The sequence below is a fragment of the Microtus oregoni genome, unplaced genomic scaffold (genome assembly GCF_018167655.1).
Source record: "Microtus oregoni isolate MIOR12 unplaced genomic scaffold, Mior012 000065F_ref0000479, whole genome shotgun sequence".
Classification (NCBI taxonomy): Eukaryota; Metazoa; Chordata; class Mammalia; order Rodentia; family Cricetidae; genus Microtus; species Microtus oregoni.
Window position 1 is genome coordinate 7,920,739 of NW_024543875.1, and position 23,467 is coordinate 7,944,205.

General features: G+C 44.9%; 1 protein-coding gene across 4 annotated transcripts; it reads left to right on the top strand.

Annotated features, from left to right (window-relative positions):
• The first annotated feature begins 742 nt into the window (after window positions 1-742).
• Adnp2 (ADNP homeobox 2) lies at window positions 743-22,443 on the top strand. Of its 4 annotated transcripts, none has more exons than XM_041640890.1 (4): window positions 743-1,024; window positions 8,310-8,430; window positions 13,137-13,226; window positions 17,842-22,443. In XM_041640890.1, exons 1-4 carry the CDS (start codon window positions 864-866, stop codon window positions 21,112-21,114), a joined length of 3,645 nt encoding a protein of 1,214 aa, XP_041496824.1. In that variant the 5' UTR covers window positions 743-863; the 3' UTR covers window positions 21,115-22,443. The 4 variants fall into 4 exon arrangements, with proteins under 4 accessions (XP_041496824.1, XP_041496825.1, XP_041496826.1 ...); XM_041640891.1 differs by lacking the exon at window positions 743-1,024 and adding an exon at window positions 1,714-1,780; XM_041640892.1 differs by lacking the exon at window positions 743-1,024 and adding an exon at window positions 4,247-4,290.
• The last annotated feature ends 1,024 nt before the right edge of the window (window positions 22,444-23,467 follow it).

The following is a 23,467-nucleotide window of genomic DNA, read 5'->3' on the forward strand; positions in this document are numbered from 1 at the left end:
TCTTGTGGTGATGGCGGTTGATGGAAACCCAAGTCTTGGTTTGGGATGAGGACATGGGAAATGTCGGGGACCCATAATGGGAGGGGATAGGAGACAGGCTTGTCAAAAGTACTGCCAAGCATTTTAGAAAGTGTTTCTATTAATCTTCAACAAAACTTTCTAATGAGTCTCCTGCTACATCTACAGTGGACGAGAGGCTTGATCTCTCCATGGATGGAGACTCAGAAAACTTTGAAAACTGTCTCTCCATTTACTACCCAATTAAAAAAATATTTTATTATGCAAATACATTCAATTGACCCTCTTCTTACACAATGTGGTATAGATGTAACTTTAACATGAAAATTCTCTAAAGGTGTGACACAATTTTTCTTAAGAAGAATGATGAGTCAGGAGATCCTATCCCGTTGGCTCACCAGGATATGTCAATCATATGCACACTGGTCCAAGTTCCTAGAGTTTAAGTCCTATCCCCCAATGGCAAGACAGTATTCTCAGAGCTGGCTTCTGATTGGTTTGTAGGTATGGGCGGGGCCACCCACTTGGCTGCTACTGGCTCCACCCATCATATGCAAAAGAAGGCAGAGCTCTCATGAGACCATGTGATTGGTCACGTGGCCAAAGGCGGACCCCGCCCTTCAATGACATCACCACTAACCCAAAGTCTCACGAGAGCTTGCCTAGAGGTGGGGAGTCCTGACGGGCAGCCCCCTGGGCCCTCTGGGTCTATGGGAGGGGGCTGTTCAGGCCACACCCCTTCCAGAGCCTGGAGGCCCGTGGGGTCCAGGAGCCTGGAGGGGCCCGTGGAAAGTGCCCAGGGGGTCCCCAGACACACTCTACCCCCATTGGCTGGCCTCGTCGGCATGCAAATGAGGCAACGTCACTTCCTGAGGCAGCTGAGCGCCATCTTTTCTTTCTGGCGCGCGGGAGGAGGGACGGGCGCGGGGCGGGGGTCCCGCCGCGTAGGCGGAGGACGCGGCGGTGTTGCGACGGCGGCGGGACGCGGCGCTCCCGGCGCCCCGCGGTAGGTACGGCCAGCCCGGCCCGCGCCGCCCCCGGTCCTCCCCGCGGCCCACCCGCCGTCCTCTCCCGGGTCCGCCCCGACGTCCCCACTGCTGTCCTCGGCGCTGTCCCCACCGTGGCCCGCCGCGCCGTCGCTCCCTCAGTGTCTTCGGAACCCCGGACATTTTAGTGCGCGGCTCGGGTCCCCTGCGCGCCCCTCGCCGGTCACGTGGGAGCGGGGCCGTTCTGGGGAGGGGGTGGGGAGGGAAGGGGCGGGGGCAGGGGACGGGAGGACGCCGGAGAGGACCGAGCGGGGACCTGCGGAGTCCCGGCACCGGGGACAGAGACCGGGGATGGATGGGAGGGGGGCGGGGCAGGGACGGGACGCCGGGCGTGGCGTGAGTGCCGGGGAGGGAAGGGAGGGTGCCGGGCAGGGCGCCCCTCTGCGGCCCTCGGGGATCCAGCTGAAGCCCGAGGATTGGCTAGTCGGCGAGGATGGCGGGATGCAGGGCAAGACCGTGGTCACTTCTGAAGCTCCGTCTTTTCTCCCGAAGCGGAGGCGGGCTTAACGCACTGCCGAGGGCAAATCGCTGTCTCTTCATTCATGATACTGCCGCATTCGTGACTTGATACGTAGATGCCGAATGTAAAATTTAACTTTGCATCTGCCATTTTAGAGTGATAGAGGTAGATTTTATTCGCACGATTGCTGCAAAGGTTTGACCTAAGAACATTTTAAAGAAAAAGAAAGTGCAATGTAAAGCAGCGCATACTTTTTGTAAGTATGCTTGAGTTTGAACCAAAACTCGATTTGAGTGTGGTGCTTAAATACAGATAACCTACATTGTAGTTTGGGACCGATGGAACCTTTTTGCCTGAAGGGTTTTTATCAGTTAATTGGTCGCTTGGACCGGTCTTGTCTGATGTGGGAATGTGAGACAGCGTATGTAAAAAGTAGTTATGGAAAGTGCGACGTTCAGCTCGGGTTGGAAGTAATGCGTATGCATATTGACTATGGTGGTGGTGGCCACATAACAATGTTTTGGGTAGGTGGAGGCCCTACTTAGAAAATAGCCTTGACGCAGTGGTCCTTAGGCATAGATCTGTGCTTAGAAAGGATAGGCAGGAAATGAAGTCATTTCAGGCTATTTTGGGCATCTAGGAAAGAGAGGTCTGGATCATTGACTTGAGGGGATAACAGTCAAGGCAGTTTTTAGCTTGAAGTTGGCTTGGAATTTTGACGGTGCCGTTTTAATTTGAAACCAAGTTTGCAAATGTACTGTTGCTGCGTTGGTGGTTTTCTGTACTCGGAAGGTAAAGCTTAGCTTTTCCACACTGTACCCAGAGCCTTTGGCTGTGCTGGCCTGCTATTTAGAGAAAGTGGATTGATGAAGGTCAGGTGACTAGAAAGGAGTTTCCCTGTGAGTTGAGCCAGACTTTTTGAATTACAATGTTTGGAATTTGCTGAAAGGAAGCCCTGTGTCCTAATAGTGGGGGTATTTCACTTAGTTTTTCCGTGTATATTACAGTAAACCAAACGACAAGTGATGGTTTACTAGTGTTGTCATGTTGACAGCTGCTCATGAAGTAAATTCCTTGCAGGGTTTCACAGGTGGAGACAGCTGAAGGCCAGAAAGATGAAGTGATTGGCTAAGTTTACCCAGCTATAAAGTGCTCCGGCTGATTTCCCCCAGGAGAAATCTCTAGAACCTGTGCTGGTGACCATTGCTGTGTTCCCACTCAAGATACATCATTTTGAAAATTGGATTTTATAGGAACTGAGCTGTTTTTTGTCTTAAAAGGATTATCATATGACCATTCAAAATATATTTTTAAATTGTGTGTGTTCCTGTGTGTTGGCATGTGCGTGAGTGTAGGTGCTTGAAGAGAGTAGAGGAGTGTCGGGTCCCCTGTAGACAGGGGCTGTGACCCAACCAACATGGGTGCTGGGACCCAGACTTGGCTTCTCTGCACGAGTAGTACATGCACTTACGCATTTAGCCATCTCTCCAGCCCCCTGAATATTTCTTTCTCGCTGCCTAAACATGAGCTGAACGAGGACAACCATAAATATAACTAAAATAGATGGGGAAGTGAGGCCTCTGCATAAAGAACTACAGACTACTAAGGAATGGAGAGAGTGGGAGAAAGTCTTCCTCAGAGACAAGCACACTGATTGTCAGTCCTGAAAACATACATAAAGTAACATTAGACAGACCGAGCAAGTTGTATTTAGTAATATATATGCATATACATATATGTATGTAACAACAGTAAAAAATGCAACAGTTTGGAAAAGCAAGGAGTGGAATATGGGAGGGTTTAGAGAGGGGAAAGGGAAGAGAGAAATAATGTAATTATAATACCAAAAAATAAAAGAACTATCAAGTGCACATTTTTTCAGAATTATCTTTAAATGGGCATGATAAAGCAATAAGAGGAAATGTCACGCAGGAGTTGGATATTTTGAGGTATTGCAGTTTCTGAGTTCCTGTGTACAGGTGGGTCAGGAAGCTCAGTTGACTGATGAGCTAGCCACTCCAGTGGTGAAGAGGATATGCATATGTGAAAACCGCACCATTTCTCCTTAGATAATCTAGTGGGTATTCTGTATGAGATCTTGTATTTTAGGATGGGTAAATGTGTGGCTAGAAGTCATCTTCGCCTCTCCAGAGTGATTGTTTACAGTAGCCCAGGGATGTTGGAAGGGCTGCTTGCACATTGCAAAGCTCCTGTAATTGCCTGTTCATTTCTTGTTTTCCTAAAGCAGATAGTTGTAACACAGGGAAACTTTTTTCTTTTAAAATAAAGTATTAGTGTGCTTAGTTTTCAGAAACCACAATAACAGTGAAGGAATTGGGTCAGGGGTGCACTTTTAGCGGAGAATGAAAAGTTCTGGTTCAAAGTGAAAGGAAAAAGCCCTGACAGCTTTTGGCCCCATTCCCAAGCCGTGAGCAAGTATCCACAGAACCTGCTGAAAACTTGCTGGGTCACCTAAAGCCTCATTTTGTGATCCTGTGCTGAGAGTCTCCTAGTCTCCAAATGCTGTCACTTCTGAAAGTACCCAGGACCTGGATCCCTGCTTGCCAGACCCGGAAAGAAAGAGGAGCATGTCTGCTGTGGGACTTGACACTGTTCTTTGCAAACTGTGAACTTAGCTTTCTTGTTTAAGATGAGTGGATGGGGCAGAACCCAGCCTTTGGAGAATGAAAAAGCCCTAGAAGATAATAGTGAAACTTGAAAGGAAGTAGAAGCTCATTTGAGAGAGCAAGTGAACAAATGACCAAGGTGTTGTTGGTTTTTTTTTTTTTTTTTTGTTCTGCCTTACTCTGGTTGATGTGGTCAATCTGACCTTCCTAGTGGTGTTTTGAATTGCATTATTGAAGTTTCTGATAGTGCTTTTGATAGTGTACTTTTGAAAATGCATTTTATTTAGAAATTTTATCTTTATTTCATGTTTTTTAAATGTCCTGTTTTGCACTGCTAATAGTCCCTAAAGCTCTAAGACAGCCTTTCCTAGGTAAAAGATCTGACAAGAAACTGACTTTGAATTGGTTCACTCCAAACGGTCTTCCTTGTTAATCTCTAACAAGTTCCTTCCTCTGCCCCCTCCCCTAGTTTGATTCCTCTACCTTCAGTTTTTAACTTGGTTGTTAAAGGTTGGGGCATTCTTTCTTCTATGTCACTGGTATTTTTGATGTAATCTGTTTGCCTGTGTTGGACCCCAATCTGTATCCAGGCACAGCCCTTTTTTCTTTAAGATAGAAGCCTCTGTGGTAATTTGCATCTGTATGTGGCTCAGACCCTTCTTAAAAATTGTAATTTTTTTAAAAGCATTTGTGATGTATTATGACCTTCCTTCCTTGATGAAGTTCAGTTCCAGGAAAACAGCTAGTAGGTGGTTGTAGCAGAGGGGGAGCTAGAGAAGGCCGTGTCCCCTGTTGTCCTGGGTAGCACAGGAGAGACAGCCTGTCCTTAGATAGAGGGGTACAAAGGCTGTGAGGATTTGACCCAGAAACTGCTGTTGAGTTTTGGGAGATGGTACCAAATTGCTTTTTTTTAAAAAAATATTTATTTATTTATTATGCATACAATATTCTGTTTGCGTGTATGTCTCCAGGCCAGAAGAGGGCACCAGACCTCATTACAGATGGTTGTGAGCCACCATGTGGTTGCTGGGAATTGAACTCAGGAGCTTTGGAAGAGCAGGCGATGCTCTTAACCACTGAGCCATCTCTCCAGCCCCACCTAATTGCTTTTAAACAAGTAATTCATCACTCCATTATAATTATCAGTTTTAAAAATAAGTTAGTAAACAGTTGACTGTTTTATATGGCCTTTCTTTAGTTGTGAGGCTAATAATGGAAATATTTACTAATTTGACTAATAACTTTTTAAAGCTTTTATAGTTTATACTATACTATTAAAAATAATCTAAAAATTGTGTGTGTGTGTGTGTGTGTGTGTGTGTGTTTTGCTTGCACAGTAGAGGTCAGAGGGCAATTTAGAGAAGTCCATTTTGTCTTTAACGTGTGCTTCCTGGATCTGTCTGGCTTGGCAGCAAGCACCTTTACTCACTGAGCCATTTTGCTGGCTCTAAAAATACTTTCTGAAATGGTTATAGATTTACAGAAGAGTCACAAATACAATGCAAAGAAGCCCCCCCCCCCAGTCATTTGAGATGGAGTGGTCAAACAAGATAGATAAGCATCCCCGAACTGTTCTTACAAGCAGGAGCATTCTCTGTCTTGTAAGAAAGTCATCCAAACCAAGAAAGCACTATATTTTACTTTTTAATCTCAGACTCCTGAAGATTTGTGAGCCACTCTGGTAATGCCATTCGTAGAACATGATTCGGGTTGGAGTTGTGTTGTTATCTTTAGCCCCCTTCGTTCTGGAATAGTTCCTTCGTTCATTCCTTTCATGAAACTAAAATCTTTTTAGCTTCAATAATTTTGTGTTTGTATGTGTAGATTTATATAAGTGTGTGAGCGTGTGTGTGTGTAAGTTAGATGACAGTTTGCAGGAGTTGGTTCTCTTCTACAGGGATTGAACTCAGGTTGCCTTCTTTGGTGGCAGGTACCTCACTGACCCTCATGATTTTATATATAAAGGTCAAATAATTCGCTGCTTTATGTTTGAACAGTACACATCATATTTCAACCAAAAGGTAGCAACTGCAGTTTCACTCTGAGGTGCAGTCATTAAATGCAGGACGTGATGACATTTCTCAGGACTCTCTAAGCAGAATAAAGGAGCATACAAGTGGTTGCTTCGGCCATATTGTGTGTTCTGTGCTACCCTCCCACAAGCCCAGGCAGATTTCAACTTCCTCCCCAGTGCAAGCCAGCCATAGACTTCTCTCATGCTCTTGAGTTTCTGGTGGCAATGGTAGACTTATCTCATGATTGATCCCTCTCTCTCCCTCCCACCTTTTCTCTCTGCTTTCTTCCCTCCCTCCCTTTTTCCCTCCCTTCTTCCCTCACTTCAACTTTTATTAATTCTTTGTGGATTTCACGTATATTCTGATCCTACTTACCTCCCTGTCTCTACATCCACCCTGTCCTTGCAACCCCTTCCCCCAATCAAAACCAAATTTAAAAGAAAAAACAAACACAGAAACAGAACAAAATCAGAAACAAGTGAAGAAGAGCAGAAGTATTATCATCTTGTGGAAGCTGCAGTGTGGTCCATTGAGTCATACAATTTACCCTTTAGTCCATCCGTCTTATCTTGCAAGTGTTTATTGCCAAGAGTCATCGATGTCATTGGTCTGGCTTGAGGCCTCTGGGGGGTCCATCTCGGATATCCTGTTGTCCTGTGTCGTGGTTGGTCTGCAAAGTTTGCATGTGCAGCTATCACCACAGTCTAATACTAGAACATTTCCAGCTCCCTACAAGCCTGTGTGTTTGCTTATTGACCTCGACCAGCATCTACTGATATGCCGTCACCTCTGGAGACTTGTCCTTCTGGACGTTTCCTGGAACTGGAGTCAGATGACAGAAGGACTCTTTCGTCCTACATGTTTTCACAGAGAATGATGTTTTTGCATCAATTCCCTTTTATTGTCAAGCAGCATTATTTTCTCCAGACACAGCTCAGTTGCTCCACTTGATGGACACAGAATTGTGTCCACGTTCCCCAATTAGCTGCTACTCTTACTTTCTTCCTTCAACCCCACCATCCTGGTCTCTGTCTTCATTTGTTTTTGGAGACAGGACCTCACTATATCATCCAAGTTGGCCTTGAACTCTGATCTTCCTGATTTAGCATCCTGAGTAGTAGGATTGTACCTGTGCTGTGATGCCATGCTTATTAACAGACTTACTGGGAAGAGGTGTATGTCCCAGTCTTTGACATGTCTTTAGTTTATATTAGTGTGGATTTGAATTTATATTCTGTGGGGCTGCATTCTGTTACAGACCACCTCAAGAGCACTTTGTAAAGCAGAACCTTTTTTTTTTTCTTTTTCTGAGACAGGGTTTCTTCGTGTAGCCCTAGCTGTCTTGGAACTAGCTCTTGTAGTCCAGGCTGGCCTTGAACTCATAGATATCTGCCTGCCTCTGCCTTCTGAGTGCTGGGGTTAAAGGCGTGCGCCACCACTGGCTGGCTGGAGTGTTTTTGCATAATTCTTTGAATATCTTTGCCTAACTTTATTTAGATCCTTTGCTCATCTTTGATTTTTTTTTTTTATTTTATGTGTGTGAGTGTTTTGTCCTCATATATGTCTGAGCACCACACATGTGCAGAATAGACAGGTACCATGTCAGTTGAGAGAACTGAACCTGGGTCTGGGTCCTCTGTAAGAGTAACAAATACTCTTTTTTTTTTTTTTTAATTTATTTATTTATTAAAGATTTCTGTCTCTTCCCCGCCGCCGCCTGAACCATCTCAGCTCTGTTCTGAGTTTTTCATTCTGGATATATCATAAATGTACTATGAAAAATTCCCTTCATTTTAATGTGATTTTTGCTTTTTTGATTGTGCCCCTGGAGATATTAATTTTGTTGAAGTCTGCCAAACATATTTTTCTTTTGTTGTGGGTGCTTTTTGGTGCTGTGTGTGAGACTGTGTGCCATATCTGAAGCTATCAAAATATATGCCTGAGTTTCTATAAGAGTCTGTAGTTTAGTTCGTGTTTTCGTGCTAGGGTTTTGATGCTGTAAGGAAGAGAACATCTGCCATTCTTTTGCATGGTGGCTGTGTAGATTCCGTAGCATCACTGGCTGCAATCGGTCTGCTAGTGTTTAATAGCCCTGTGAAAATTGTATTTGTGTAGTTACAGTTCTTTCTTTTTCTTTTTTAAGGAAAATATCAAAAATGTTTCAAATTCCTGTGCAGAATCTTGACAGCATCAGGAAGGTGCGGAAGAGGGTGAAAAGCATCTTGGTGGATATTGGACTTGACAGCTGCAAGGAGCTGCTGAAGGTGAGCATACACAAGTAATAGTGAGGTCAGCAGTGTCAGAGACGACAGGGATGGCCTTTGGAGGTGAGATGGGAGGACGGAGAATGGATTTTCTGATGCTTCAGATGCCTGCATGAAAGCATCCTAAGAACTAACCTGTCTTCCTAAGTGAGCTCTGTAAGCTCTTCAAACTGTCCTCATGTTGTGGTAATCTCCAACCATAAAACTATTTTCGATGCTACTTCATTACTGTAATTTTGTTACTGTTATGAATTGTAAATATGTAGGTGGCTTTAGGTGACCACTGTGAAAGAGTCATTCAGCCCCAAAGGGGTTGGGACCCATGGGTTGAGAACGAACCCCTGGCTTTTATATTTCACTGAGTTTGGAGGATATAGTGACTTAATTTCTCTGATGTTTATTCTCTCCTGTCTGTTCTAGAGACTCCAGTTTTCAGATCTCTTTGGGTTTCTGCATTTCTCTCTTATTAAATTAAGGTTCCCAGGCCAAGTTGGGTATGATGGCTCATGCCTGTAACCCTAACACTTGGACTTGGGAGGCTGAGGCATGGGGATTGTTTGAGGTCATCCCAGGCTACCTAGTGAGAGCCAGTCTATAAATAACATTTCCCAGGCTTTTCTTCTGCAGCCTCAAATCTGTTCTCGATCCCATATAGTTATTTTCATGCAGTGTGGTCATCATTAAAATGTGTTTCATTTCTTTTCTCTATTCATGTTCTTGGTGGTCCTGATATTTGATATCAGGAACTCCTCACACATGTTAGACAAGCACACTGCCAAAGAGCTACAGCCTCAATCCCGGAAGTTCATGGTTTCTTTTTGAAATAAAGATGTTTTAAGAATTCTCTGTAACTCCTTATTTTACTTTTTATTTATTAAAAGTTAAAACGATTAGCTGGGCAGAGGTGGTACACACCTTTAATCCTAGCACTTGAGAGGCAGAGGCAGGTGAATCTCTTGAGTTTGAGGCTAGCGTGGTCTACAGAATTCCAGGAAGCCAGGACTATACAGAGAGAGAAGTCCTGTCTTGATAAACAACAACAACAACAAAAACAAAAACCAAAAAACAAATAAAAAAAGCCAAACCAAAACAATCCTAAAACAAAAATTAAAAAGATCATAGATATAACTATTTGTATCTGCATCACTTTATGTGATGGAGGGTAAGACTGGAGGAGGCCAGTGAGAGTGCTGGGAACTAAACTGGGTCTTTTGGAAGAGCGCCAGTGCTGTTAATCAAGGAGTCTTTCTCCAGCCCTGCTTTCTCTTTTCAAATTTGTTTTAATGAGTGCTGGGAATCGAACTTCGGCCCTTTGTAAGAGCAACACCTGATCTTAAATGCTGAGCCATCTCTTCTGCCTCTTTTTTTTGAATATTTAATTTTATTATATGTGTGTATTTTGCCTCTATATCTGTGTACCATTTGTGTATATGGTGTCCAAGGAGGCCAGAAGAGTGTGTCGGATTTGCCGTACTGGAGCTACAGGCAGTTGTAAGCTGCTTTGTGTTGAGAACTGAACCCAGCTCCTCCGGAAGAGCAGCAAATATTCTTAACCACTGAACCATCTCATGCAGGCCCTCTCCTTCCACCTTTACCTACAGAGCCATCTCTCTGGCACATACATTTGTGTTGCCGATCATTGCTTGCGCTCCTGGTTTGGGGTAATATTTTGCTGCTGTTTGGATAGCTGCAAGCTTTTGACTAGATACTGAACATGATGAGTTTTATAGTTGCTGGCTGGATTTTGTGGTCTCCTTTTGTGCTGGTTAGTTTTATGCCTACTTGACACAAGCTAGAGTAATTTGTAAGGAGGGAGCCTCAATTGAGGAAATGCCTCCATAAGATCCAGCTATAGGGCATTTTCTTAATTAGTGGTTGATGGGGCAAGCCCAGTCCATTGTGGGCGGTCCCATCCCTGGGCTAGTGGTCCTGGGTTCTATAAAGCAGGCTGAGCAAACCATGAGGCAGGGTATTAACATTGGCGTAGGTGAAGGCGATGTATTAATTACCGTTGGTCTGACTCAGCTAATTTCCTTCTTGATTATTGGAGGTAATATTTGATAAGTACTATAAATTGTAAATGTTGTAAAATACAGCTAATTGTATAGAAAGTGAAATTTAAATGCCACATTGAGAGAGGTTGGCTTACAGTAAGTACTCTGTTCAGATTCTTGGTTTTGTGTGTATGGGGCTTGTATACAGGGTTTATCGCCCATGTTGTGCTGGCTCTTTGGTTACCTTTGTCTTGTAATGAAGTATGCACTTTACTAACTGGCGCATATTCAGGATTTGGGAGTGTTGCTGATGACAGGCTCCTGTCATTTTCCCACCCAATAGCAGGCGTTCCTTAGTGACCACAGAGGTCCTTTATCCGTCTCAAGTAGCCAGTAGCCTTACAAAGTTCCCCAGTAACCTTTCCAGATGGTGAGTCATGACACTCCTTTTCTTTGGTTTTTCTGAGCCCGACTTTGACCTTCCCATTTGTAGTACATTTCTTTTCTCTGTGTTTTGATGCCAAAAGATTACAAGTGGTTCTGTTGCTGGGTCCAGGGGTTCTGTGATGATGGTCTGTCCTTGAACATGTTTCATTCATGCCCTTCATGGGCCCTTGTTCTGGGTTCCATGGGTTGACTCTGAGGGCAGTAAATACCTTGAAGTTCTACCTGCTTTTTTAAACACTTTAAAGCTTTTATGTAAATGAGCTATGTTGCCAAGGTAGAGTGTCTCTGCACACAGTTTAGTGCATGCCAGAGACAAAGAAAGACTAGGTTTTTACCTTCAATTTAGAGATAAAATGTTGTAGAATATTAAGATGTGTTACATTTGTTTATGTTCTGAAACCTTTGTGTAATGATGTAAAATGTGTTGCTTCTATGTTGCATTTGTTTAACTCTTTGAAGCTGTGATTCTTTGCCTGTCTTGAACACCTGATGGTCTAATAAAGATCTGAACGGCCAGTAGCTAGGCAGGAGCAAGGATTGGCAGGACCAGCAGGCAGAGAGTATAAATAGAAGGAGAAGATGAGGAAGAGGAGGACTAGGGGCCAGCCAGCCTCAAATAGTGAAAGTAAGATATGCAGAAGTAAGAAAAGGAAAAAGCCTAGAGGCTAAAGGTGGATGGGATAATTTAAAGTTAAGAAAAACTGGCAAGAAACAAGCGAAGCTAAGGCCGGGCATTTATAAGTAATAGTAAGCCTCCGTGCATGATTTATTTGGGAGCTGGGTGGCGGATCCCTGCCCCCCCAAAAAAACCCCAAAAGAGTGAAATGATAACAAGAAAAGTGTTATGGGGTGTGTGAACTTTAGGAAGGTGTGAAATGCTCTCGCGCATTTCCCGCAGCACCTGCTGTTGATTCTGTGAAACAGTTTCATCCTTTACAGTTGTGCACTCCTCTCGGGCCCTGCTCCTCATCCCTTCCTGGCCATGTTGGCTGCATGTCTTCCCGGTGTGCTCAGACCAGGCTAACAGGATCTGAGCTTTCTGATTTATGCTCCTCTGTCCTGAAAGAGTTCACCATGGCACTTGTCACCAGTGGAAGACAGTGTTTGCTTGTGAAAAGTTTTCCTTTACGTGTCTTTTTGAACTGTGAAACTGAGCGTGGAATCTCTCTTATCCTGATTGGTCCCCAGAGTCTAACAGTGACTATCTGAGGCTGTAATTAGTGTTGGCGGAAGTTCTGTCTGCTTCTCACTCATTTTTACCTTGTCAGTTGCAAATGGATGCATCCTGCAGTTTCCTTGGTATACTGGATCTGGAGCCGTACTTTGCCTGCCCAGGACTGGCTTCGCTGTCCCTCTTGTCAGACAGCTTCCACTTAGCTCACCAGCTCCAGATAGTAAGAGGAATGCTTCCATTACACCACTTTTGAACCTTCTCAGGGGAGCAAGTACTTTTTTGGGGGGGGTGCAAAGTAACTTCCAGTTCAGAGCACCAGCTGCTCTTCTAGAGGACCCAGGTTCGATCCCCAGCATCCATAATGGCATATAATCACCTGTAACTCTAGTTCCAGGGGATCTGATGTTCTCTTCTGGCCTCTGGGAACCAGGTGTGCATGTGGCACACAGATATGCAGGCAAAACACACATAAAATTAAAATTCAGGAAAAAAAAAGAAAAATGACTTCTGTCTTTGAGAAAGAAAACATTGGGTGTGCTAAAGGGTGTGTCTTGTTCCCAGCCAGAGTGCATCTGGAAAGTGCTGCTGGAGAAGGGCTGTGAGCGCAGACCGTGGTCTGTGTGTTCACGTAGCTCATGAGCTTACGTGTACAAAATATAGGTAACATTTTCTTTTGAGAGATCTGTTTATGTAGTTAAAATGTGGATAATTTAAACCTCTCTTTTGATACTCACTTTAAATGTAAAAATTTGTTAATGACCATACTTCCATTTTTCTTTGCCAATAAAGATTTTTTTAGGTTCCAGATTACTTGATTTTAGATTTACTTTTGGTAGGAGGGGATTATACTTAGGGCCTCAGACACGTGAGGCAAAAAAATGCTCTACCAGTGAACCTTGCAATCTAACCTTGTAACGTTTTTATTTTTGCAGCAAGTTGTTGTTAAGTTTCCCAGGCTGGCTTTGAACTTTGGGATCCTTCTGCTTTAGCCTCCCGAGTGGCTGATCTGGATTATAGGCGTGCACAGATATTTCTGTAACTCACAAATTGTCACATAATGGGTTTTTTTCTTTCTTTTTTCTTTTCTTAAGGATCTTAAAGGCTTTGAACCAGGAGAGAAGTACTTTTATAATACATCATGGAGCGATGTCTCCCTTTGGGAACCTTCTGGAAAGAAAGCGGTATGTATTTTTGTAACTCGTTTTCACTAGGGGCAAGTGAACTAAGGCTGAGGTACACATGGCTCCTAGGGCTGCTGGTTAATTGGGAGTGTCTGTTCATGAGGTGGGAAAGATGCAGAGCTCAGAGGTGTGCATTGCAGGACTGTGGTTTTCCATGTGCACAGTGTGGTGACATAGCTGAGCTTTGGATAAGAACCCTTGATTTAGTAATTCAGAATAAATGCTGTACCATCAAGTGCCTACACATATAACTAAGGACATTCCAGTTAGTAAAAGACTGCATGTACAATGTAATTATTTGATAATATAATGGAACTGAAAGTACCTGTTATCTAGATCACAGAGATGTATTGCATTTTTGTGGTAATATTAATCTTACAAGCCTGTGTAGCTGAATATAGAAAAGTGTACTGCAAAGCCGGGCAGTGGTGATGCATACCTTTAATCCCAGACATGGGAGGAAGAGGCAGGCAGATCTCTGTGAGCGCAAGGCCAGCCTGTCTACAGAGTTCCATGACAGCCAGGACTGTTAATAGAGAGAAACCCTCCCTTGATGGCACCTGTGTGAACTGCTGAAGCTCCATGCTGCTGCCCCATAGGGACACTGGTGTGCAGCATCCTGCATCCTGCTTCTGTAGGATTGGATGCAGCTGAAAGGCAGATGATGGCTCACTTCAGTTTCCAGCCTGACCAAGACCCCCCCCCCCCCCCAGCAGCATAGGAATACTTAGAAAATGAACCTCTTTCAGTCAGTAACAACTGCCTTGCAGCCAAGGCATTGGCCAGAGATCTTACTGCAGTTACATTTGATGAAGATGTTGGCTTTTGTTGGAGTCTTCTGGTACACTGTTGGCTTAGAAGAGAAACATGGAAATGAAATTGTGATTGATACCCCATTATCTGAACAAGGAATTGCTGGTTTGGATGTGGAACTGGAATTGTAGTCACTGGTGTTACTGTGATTGCTGCAATCTAGTTTGCAGATTACATTTTCTCTGCTTTTGAAGTACCGCTATAGCTCTAGGGATCTTTGAGCTGCGGGGTTCTCGTCATCCAATCTCTGGTTCTGTGTTGGCCATGGGGCTCTTTACATTTTAAGTTCTGAGCACCTGCATGGTTGCTCACAGCTGTCTTTAAATTCAGTTCCAGGGGATTTAATGCACCCTTTTGACCTCTGGGCACCAGATGTATTATACACAGTACACATACATGTACACATGAAATAAATCTAAAAAATTAAATGAATTTTAGTAGTAACTTGAGCTAGTAGAGATTTTATGTATTAGCAGATGCTGTGCTCTAGGGAAAAGGCGTGTGCACCGTGTGTAATGTTGTCTCCTCCTTTACTTTCTGGGGAAACAGAAATTAGGAACAGATGACTTGACAACAGAATGTCATACAATCATGCCGGCCAATATAGCTTATGCCGCACAGGGTTGAGAGATCAGAGGACAGATGTGAGAGCCATGCCCATTTGAGAGGTTTCAAAGGACAGACCTCAGTCTGGAGACTTGAGGAGTGTACACATATGATGTGGAGATGGCTCTATGCTTGGAGCCTCTCTGGCAGGCCTGAGTTGTGAAGTGCCGTCATCAGGGTGATGATGCTTACCAAGTTCTGATGTCTTGTGTGCTTTTTATCAGCTGTTTTGTCCTGCACATGTAGGATTTATGGATTTAGACCTCTCTTTTTATCGTGTCTGTACCTGGCATTGCCAGGATGTAGAGCAAACCCCCTTTCCTTCCCTGGGAGCCGTCCATTCAGGATGCTGTCCAGTGGGCTCCTCATTTTGTTCCCCTCTAGGAGCATGAGTGCAGTGGAGCGGTGCTGGCCTTGGCTTGACTTTCCATCCTGCTGGCCTTAGAGTCAGAGACTTTTTTTTTTTTTTTTTTTTAAACTGGGTGGCCTATTAGCTCAGGCTTCTTATTAACTCTTATATCCTACATTAACCTCAGAGACATTCTTTAATAAACTTTTAAAATCTGTTGTCATTTTAAGAAGCCAGGTTTATTTTTGCATTGAGATTTGAACATGTTCTGTGTCTTGGGCATCTGACCTTTTATTATTGGGTGTTTATAGGAATCGCTTAGCTTTTGACATGTCAACTTTAGAACCGGAAGCTTTAGCAGAGTCTTCAAGGATTTGAAGAGTCTTACTCCCGTGGAGTCTGTTCTGTTTGTTCCTTTTGTTGATTATGCTTATGGGCGTTTCAGAAACTCTGCAGTCCTTAAAGATTTATTCAGCATTGGCTCCCTTTGCTCCTTGCCTGACTGCTGGAAGGTGTACCATTTTGTTGAAACTACAACTTTTATTCCCTTAGTCAGTATTGCCTTCAGTTCTAAAGTAAGCCTGAATTTCAGATATGTTAAATATGAAAAGAATATTTCTTAGAGACATTGTAAGTTTTCCTCCTGTTTCCTTCAGTCTATAATCTGAGGTTGTGACTGTTGCCTGAGGTTATTTAAATCCTCACAAATCCCAGAGCCTAGTCTTACTGACAATTGAAAGTCGTTAGTGTGATGTTGAATCTATGCATCTACCTTATCTGACTCAGGTGGAAGAATGCATTAGTAGGGAGTGGAGCGGTTGTATGTTTAGTAGAGCGATTATGAGACCACAGCTTTAGTGAGGACTGGGGCCAGCCCTGGGTTGCTGGTGCCACAGTTCACTGTGGGCCTCCACACTGAATCTAGTTTGCTTCCATTTTGGAACAAGGGGAGGAGTTGGTGTGGTTTATATGCTCTAGGTCTCTGGGTTTTTATGAGACTAGAGTCCCACATAATCTCCAGCTGTTCCAGAGAACAGCGTCACCAGTGTAAAAGTGATAGCTCTCCTTACTGCAAGTTGTTTTTACTGTCTACTCCGTGCTCCCCATTCCTACTCCTCCCAGACTCTTCCACTGTGTCTCCTGGGCTGGCTTGTCTTATGTCAGCTTGACATAAGCTAGAGTTATCTGAAGGGAGAAAATGCCTCCATAAATTCTGGCTGTAAAGCATTTTCTTAATTAGTGATTGATGGGGGAGGGTCCAGCCCATTGTGGGTAGTACCTGTCCTGGGTTCTATAAGAAGGCAGACTGAGTAAGCCATGATCAGCCTAGCATTGCCCAGTGGTCTCTTCATCAGTTCCTGTTCTGACTTCCCTCAGTGACAGACTTGTTACCTGGAAGTGTAAGCTGAAATATACCCTTTCCTCTCCAGCTTGCTTTTGGTTGTGGTGTTTTCATTGTAGTAGTTAAGCCTAACCAAGTTAAACTAAGTAACCTAACTTCGTGTCCTCTCTTTTTTTTGCGGGGAGGTAGTTGGCAGGTTTCATCTGTTTGTTAGGTCATATTGAAGATTGAACTGAGGGCTTTGTGCATGTTTAGCAGCCCTCCACTACTGATCTTTATCTCTAGCGTCTGTCTCCTCTCTGTCTCTGTCTCTCTGTCTCTCTGTCTCTGTCTCTCTGTCTCTGTCTCTCTGTCTCTGTCTCTCTCCTCTCTCTCTCTCTCTCTCTCTCTCTCTCTCTCTCTCTCTCTCTCTCTGTGTGTGTGTGTGTGTGTGTGTGTCATAGACAGGGTTTTACCAAGTTGCCCAGGCTGGCCTTGCACATTCTATCCTCTTGCTTTTTGAGAAGTTAGAATAACAGGCCTGCCTTCCTAGTGCATCCATATAGCCCAGCTCTTAACTGTCCTGGGAATGGGGAAATAAAGACAATTGAGAAGGTCTAACAAGTTGGAAACGAGGTCAATTTTAGTTGAATTCCAAGTTTTATAATTTTGGAGTTAAATAAATAAATAAACCTAAGAGGAATGTGACGGGAAGGAGAAGGAAAATAACTACAGAAAGTTAACTGATGTGTTTCCGTTACATATCCGTTAAAGGACAGTGTAGAGGACAGGACAAGGTGCTGACGCTTGTGCTTTTAGCTGGCAGCTTAGCTACATCAGCAAATCAGGAGTTTTCGACTAGATCCAGTATTTGTATAGTCCGTAAGTTAATATTAGTTGATAGTTTTCCAAATGTTTAAGAAAAAGGTACCACGGGCTGGAGAGATGGCTCAGAGGGTAAGAGCACTGGCTGTTCTTCCAGAGGTCCCGAGTTCAATTCCCAGCAACCACATGGTGGCTCACAGCCGTCTCTAATGAGACCTGGTGCCTTCCTTGCCAGCAGTACATTACATGCTTAATAAATAAATAAATCTTTAAAAAAAAAGAAAAGAAAAGGAAAAGGTACCACCGGAAAGTAGTGGGGCATGCTTTTAGTCCCAGCATTCAAAGGCAGAGACAGGAGGATCTCTGTGAGTTTGAGGCCAGCCTGGTCTACATAATGAATTTCAGGACAGCCAGAATTGTTAAACAGAAATCCTGTCTTGATAAACCAGAAGCACAAACACAAACAACCCCCCAAAACAAAACAAAAAAAAGTGCCAAAAAGAATGCTGTTTAGGATATGGAAAAATTATGTAACTGGAGTAAGTACATGTAAATGTAGTTTTGTTAGGGGCACAGTTCTGTCTAGAAACTGCTTTTTACTCATGAGCCTTCTGGTGTTAGCAAAGTGCACAGACAAGGGAGAGCGTGGAAGGGAAACTGGCAACTTGTCCTCTGCCTAAGCCTCTCTTCTCTCTTGACAGAGATACCGAACGAAGCCGTACTGCTGTACTCTCTGTAGGTACTCAACAAAGGTGCTCGCTTCCCTAAAAAATCACCTGCATCGTTACCATGAAGACGAGGCTGACCAGGAGCTGATGATCCCCTGCCCCAACTGCCCGTTTTCTTCTCAGCCCAGGGTAGTGGGCAAGCACTTCAGGATGTTTCATGCACCTGCGCGGAAAGTCCAGAACTACACGGTGAACATTCTGGGTGAAGCGAAGACATTAAGGAGTGATGTGATAAGCTTCACATGTTTAAAATGTAACTTTTCCAACACCTTGTACTACAGTATGAAGAAACATGTGCTGGTGGCCCATTTTCATTACTTAATCAACTCCTACTTTGGTTTTCGAACCGAGGAAACTGAGCAACCAAAAGCAAGTGACCCTGCTTCTGTGGATAAAATCCTGTCATTTGATAAATACTACTGTAAAAAATGCAACGCTATTGCCAGCAGTCAGGATGCCCTGATGTATCACATTTTGACATCAGATGTACACAGGGACTTGGAGAACAAGCTGCGGTCTGTGATTTCAGAACACATCAAGAGGACTGGGTTTCTGAAGCAAATGCATATTGCTCCAAAACCAGTGACCCACTTGGCCTTACCGCCAAATAGCAGTGCTTCGAGCATTGCGGCCCCTCCGTCGTGCTGCCGCCTTACTTTGCCACCGAACAGTCAACGTCCTGGCACTGTGCAGCCAGTGACTGTGGCCCCAGGCACTTCTGGAAGCCTTCCACACTCCCCACCCACCACTGCTCAGTCTCATGTAGCTCTGCTCTCCAGCCCTTTGCCTGTATGCCAGAGTAGCCTCACCCTGAAACCGTCAGCTCCCCCTCCTGTCTTTATTTCTCACAGTGTTCCACTTAATCAGCCTGGGAGTACTTCTGTGCTGCCTGTGAATAAGTCTGTTAGAGCAAGCATCCTTCCCATGAATCAAGCTGTACGCCCTGGAGTTTTACCCCTCCCTCAGCCCATGGGGTCTATAAGTAGACCTGTGGGACCCATAAACAGACCTGTTGGACCTGGTGTCTTACCTGTGAGTCCCTCTGTCAACTCAGGGGCTCTGCAGTCTGCTTCTCCGGGGGGGATTTCTGTAGGTCAGGCGGTTCCATCAGGAGTCCTTTCTGCCGGCCAGGTGGCCCCTGCTGGAGTGATCCCTGGGCAGACAGCCACTTCTGGTGTCCTTCCCACTGGCCAAGTGGTCCAGTCATCAGTTCTCCCTGTTGGCCAGACACCTCCATCTCGAGTTCTCCCTCCTGGCCAGACAGTGCCCTTGAGGGTTCTCCCTGCAGGCCAGGTGGTATCACCCGGGCTGCTTTCATCAAACCAGACTGTCCCCTCAGCTGTTGTCCCTGTGAATCAGGGTGTAAGCTCTGGTGTTCTTCAGCTCAGTCAGCCAGTAACACCAGGAGTCCTTCCTGTGGGCCCACCCGTGAGGCCTGGTGTCCTGCAGCTCAGTCCATCTGTCAGAACTAACATCTTGCCTGTGAGCCAGCCAGTGAGACCGGGAACCTCACAAAACACTACTTTCCTCACTTCAGGCTCTATTCTCAGACAGCTCATTCCGACTGGGAAGCAGGTGAATGGAATTCCCACCTACACACTGGCCCCAGTGTCTGTCACTCTGCCTATGTCCTCTGGTGGAGGCCTTGCAACTGTCGCAACACCACCCCAGGTGCCAATGCAGTTCTTGCCCTCAAGCTCGGGCACACAGATGGCTAGCTCCCTGCCCAGCCTGCCCTCCCCACAGGTGCTAGTGAGCCCTGCCCCTAGTGTGTTTGTTCAGGCTACCTCACCTGTAGCAGATGCAAATCAGGCACTCAGACAGGCCAAGCAGTGGAAAACATGCCCGGTTTGCAATGAGCTTTTCCCTTCCAATGTCTACCAGGTTCACATGGAAGTGGCTCACAAGCAGAGTGAGTCTCAGCTCTGCCGGGTTTGCAATGAGCTCTTTCCTGCTAATGTCTACCAGGTGCACATGGAAATGGCTCACAATCAGAGTGAGTCCAAGTCTGGTGAGAAACTTGAACCTGAAAAGCTTGCTGCATGTGCCCCGTTTCTGAAGTGGATGAGAGAGAAGACAGTGCGCTGCCTCTCCTGTAAGTGCCTGGTCTCGCAGGAGGAGCTGATGCACCATTTGCTTATGCATGGCTTGGGATGCCTCTTTTGTCCGTGCACTTTCCATGATGTCCGGGGCCTTGTGGAGCACAGCAGGACTAAGCACCTGGGCAAGAAGAGACTGTCTTTGGATTATAGTAACAGAGGTTTCCAGCTGGACCTGGATGCCAATGGGAACTTGCTCTTCCCCCATCTTGATTTCATCACCATTCTGCCACGAGAAAAGCTTGGAGAGCGAGAGGTGTACCTGGCTATCCTTGCTGGAATACACTCCAAGTCACTGGTACCTGTGTATGTTAAGGTGAGGCCTCAGCCCGAGGTTTCACCAAAGTTGCCTAGCAAACAGAAGCTGACCTGCCCCTTTTGTTTTGGCACATTTGTGACTGCTGATGCCTATGAGCTCCATCTGAAAGAGAGGCACCATGTCATGCCCACAGTCCATACAATGCTCAGGTCTCCAGCCTTTAAGTGCATCCACTGCTGTGGGGTCTACACTGGAAATATGACCTTAGGAGCCATTGCTGTCCATTTGCTCCGTTGTAGAAGTGCTCCCAAGGACAGCAGTTCAGACCTGCAGGGCCAGCCAGGTTTTATTGAGAGCAGTGAACTGCTGTTGGTTAATGGGGAAGTGATCCCTGACTCCACCTTTGCTGTAAAGAGAAAGCTGCCAGAAGGGCACCTGGGGGCGGAAGACCAGAGGGATGGGGACAAGCCCCAGCTCACTCTAGACACCGATGCAGTCCCAGGTCCAGAGAGAGGACTGAGTGCTGTGCCTTTGAAGAGACAGAAGAATGAGAGCAGGACAGAGGGGTCAGGGGCCAGTGATGACTCTCTGCAGGTGTTAGCATTGGATCCTACCAAGTATGGAGGCCGCTCCTATGAGGACAAAAAACAGTTTCTTAGAGATTATTTCCACAAGAGGCCATATCCGAGTAGAAAAGAAGTGGAACTATTGACTTCACTCTTATGGGTGTGGAAAATCGACGTGGCTTCGTTTTTTGGGAAAAGAAGGTATATTTGCATGAAAGCAATAAAAACTCATAAGCCCTCTGTACTTCTAGGTTTTGATATGTCTGAACTAAAAAATGTCAAACATAGTCTGAACTTCGAGTGTGAATCACAGGATCTGTAGAAGACTAGGTCTGAAGTTTGGCTGACTTTGGATGCCTCCCCCCCCCCCCCCCCAGCTTTATTCTCAGTGTTTGAGGCTCTTCAAGGGGTTCCAGGTGCTCAGAAAGCCCAAGAAGGAAGCACACCCTTCCCCAGTAGGACTGCTCCCTACTTTTTGGTTTGCAACTGTTTGAGTTTCTCCGGTCATGTATATGTAAATTAAATCTTTGGTGATCCATGCACGCCTTGTTTTCCCCAGGAGTGTCAGTGTCAATAGTAACAGCCTGGAATCTACAAATACTTACTTTTTTCATTTTAGGAAATTTCTGCTTGTTTGAGAATACTTGATTAATAGAAATAAAAGCATTGCCCAGCCTCAGTCTACAGACAGCAGCTAACGTCCATGTTGAGAGGAGTGAGCGCTCTGGTGTCTGTCTGGTCCCTAAGGACATACTTTTAGGCATTAACTTCTGCTGATTCTGTGAATGCTGTTTGCTTAAGAGTACACATTGAACTACCACTTTTTAGGTTTTCCCGGACAGGTATTTTTTTAAATACCATAATTCATGAAACAAATGTTTCCATTTATTAAAAATATCCTGAGCCTGAGGTCTGGTGTGTAGTGAATCATCAAGTGTTGCTTTATAAATAAAGTTTCTGTAGGAACAGAAATGCTATACGGTGCAAATTGTCCTTTGCTGTGGCAAGTCATTGCTCCATTCAAAGGTAAGACGAGTCTTTAGTGCCTTAGGATAACTGAAAACGCTGAGTGCAGCCTCCCTAGGGACTGCTGGTTAGCTGGTAGGAAGGAAGGACCACGACACATGGGATTCCTGCTCTTGCATTTAGACACAACTTGGGGTGGAGTACAGGTTTCAGGCATAAGGTGACAGGCAGACCGGGAGCTCTGTCTTCAGTTAGAATAGCTTGGGGTAGAAGTGTTAAGAGATGGAGACGCAGGCTTTCCTCTGGCCCAGGTGTTCAGATGGATGGGATGGTGGACTGATGAACCTCCACAGTCCTGTGGATGCCAAATTTTCTTTCTCATGATATGAAACAATGTAAAGCACGAGAAGTGGTAATGAGGACCTGCCAGCTCTGGTCAGAATCATCCCTCTGATGCCCAGCAAACAGGGATGATGGCCTCTGGGAAGCACTGCAGTGTTGCTATGTAGAGTTTTAAAAATAGAATACTTGCATGTAAGTGCTCTATTGTGCATTTCAAGGCAGTTGTCTGTGATTATTTGTGTACTCTGTTGTAAATTCAGAGCTTGTTGAACTTTATTTTTTTTATTATTTCCAGAGTGTCTATTTTTAATTAAAATTTGTTAAACCACGGAAAATAGAACGGTTTAATTTTTGTGACATTAAACATTGCTCTGGCAGGCAGGCAGGGTGGTGCGTTTCTGTGGTCCCAGCTCCTCGAGCAGGGAGCATTTTGTGTCTGACTGCTGTGTTGCTGCACTGCGGGTGTCACTGGTAACCGGACCCTTTCTCGTAGGTGTTACTCTGCAGCTTTGATAGAGGCACGTAAGGCTCGTGTAGCTGCCAGGGGTCCAGTCTGCTTGGGATGTGAGCTACTTTCCTGGGTTTGTGCTAAAACTAGAACATCAAATGGGACAAGTGTGTCATTCTCTTGAACTTGAGTTTACTTCCCATGCTTGGACATGATGCCATTCCGTCTCTAGGTTCCTGTATAGCTCTTAAACATCAAGATGTTCTACACATCTTGATGGGAGACATCTTTCTGGGGCTATAAACCATCTGGAGATAGTTCTGGAGTACTTACTGTGTGCCAGGCATTAAATCTGGGTACCCATAATTAGTGAAGAATGAAAGGAAGGCCTGGTTAAGTTAGGTTAGCAAGACAGAAAAGGCTTTGCTGTACATATGACGCCAATCATTAACTCACGCAGTCCCAGCTGAACATTAAAGCGAAAGCTTCCACCAGTGAAATGCTGCTAGAAGGTCCCACTGTTCCCAGTTCAATTCCATTTTATCCTTTTATTACTGGTCTTCCTACTTGCCGTTTTCCTGAGGACATCACTGTTGGCCCATGCTACTGAAGGACCAGTTACATCATGACCCACTTTCAGCCTCAGCTTCTCAGGTACAAGACAGAAGCTCTGGCTTCTGGACTAACTAACTCCCCATACCTGACCTAACGATGATTATTTTTTGAGATGGTTTCTCTGTATCGTTGGCTGTGTTGGAACTCATTCTGTAGCTGAGTGCTGGGATTAAAGGAGTGTGCCACCATGCCCGGCTAACTGTCCCGATTATTATTCAGTCTTTAATATTACCTATTTTAACTACAAGCTTAAACATCCCCAATATTAAAGGATCTAGTCTGAAAGTGAAGTTTCTTTTTGTTT

Coding starts and splice junctions, on each gene's coding strand:
- Adnp2 (XM_041640890.1), top strand. CDS start 864: ATGCAAATGAGGCAACGTCACTTCCTGAGGCAGCTGAGCGCCATCTTT. Junction 8,431..13,136: donor GCTGCAAGGAGCTGCTGAAG/GTGAGCATACAC, acceptor TCTTTTCTTAAG/GATCTTAAAGGCTTTGAACC. Junction 13,227..17,841: donor AACCTTCTGGAAAGAAAGCG/GTATGTATTTTT, acceptor CTCTCTTGACAG/AGATACCGAACGAAGCCGTA.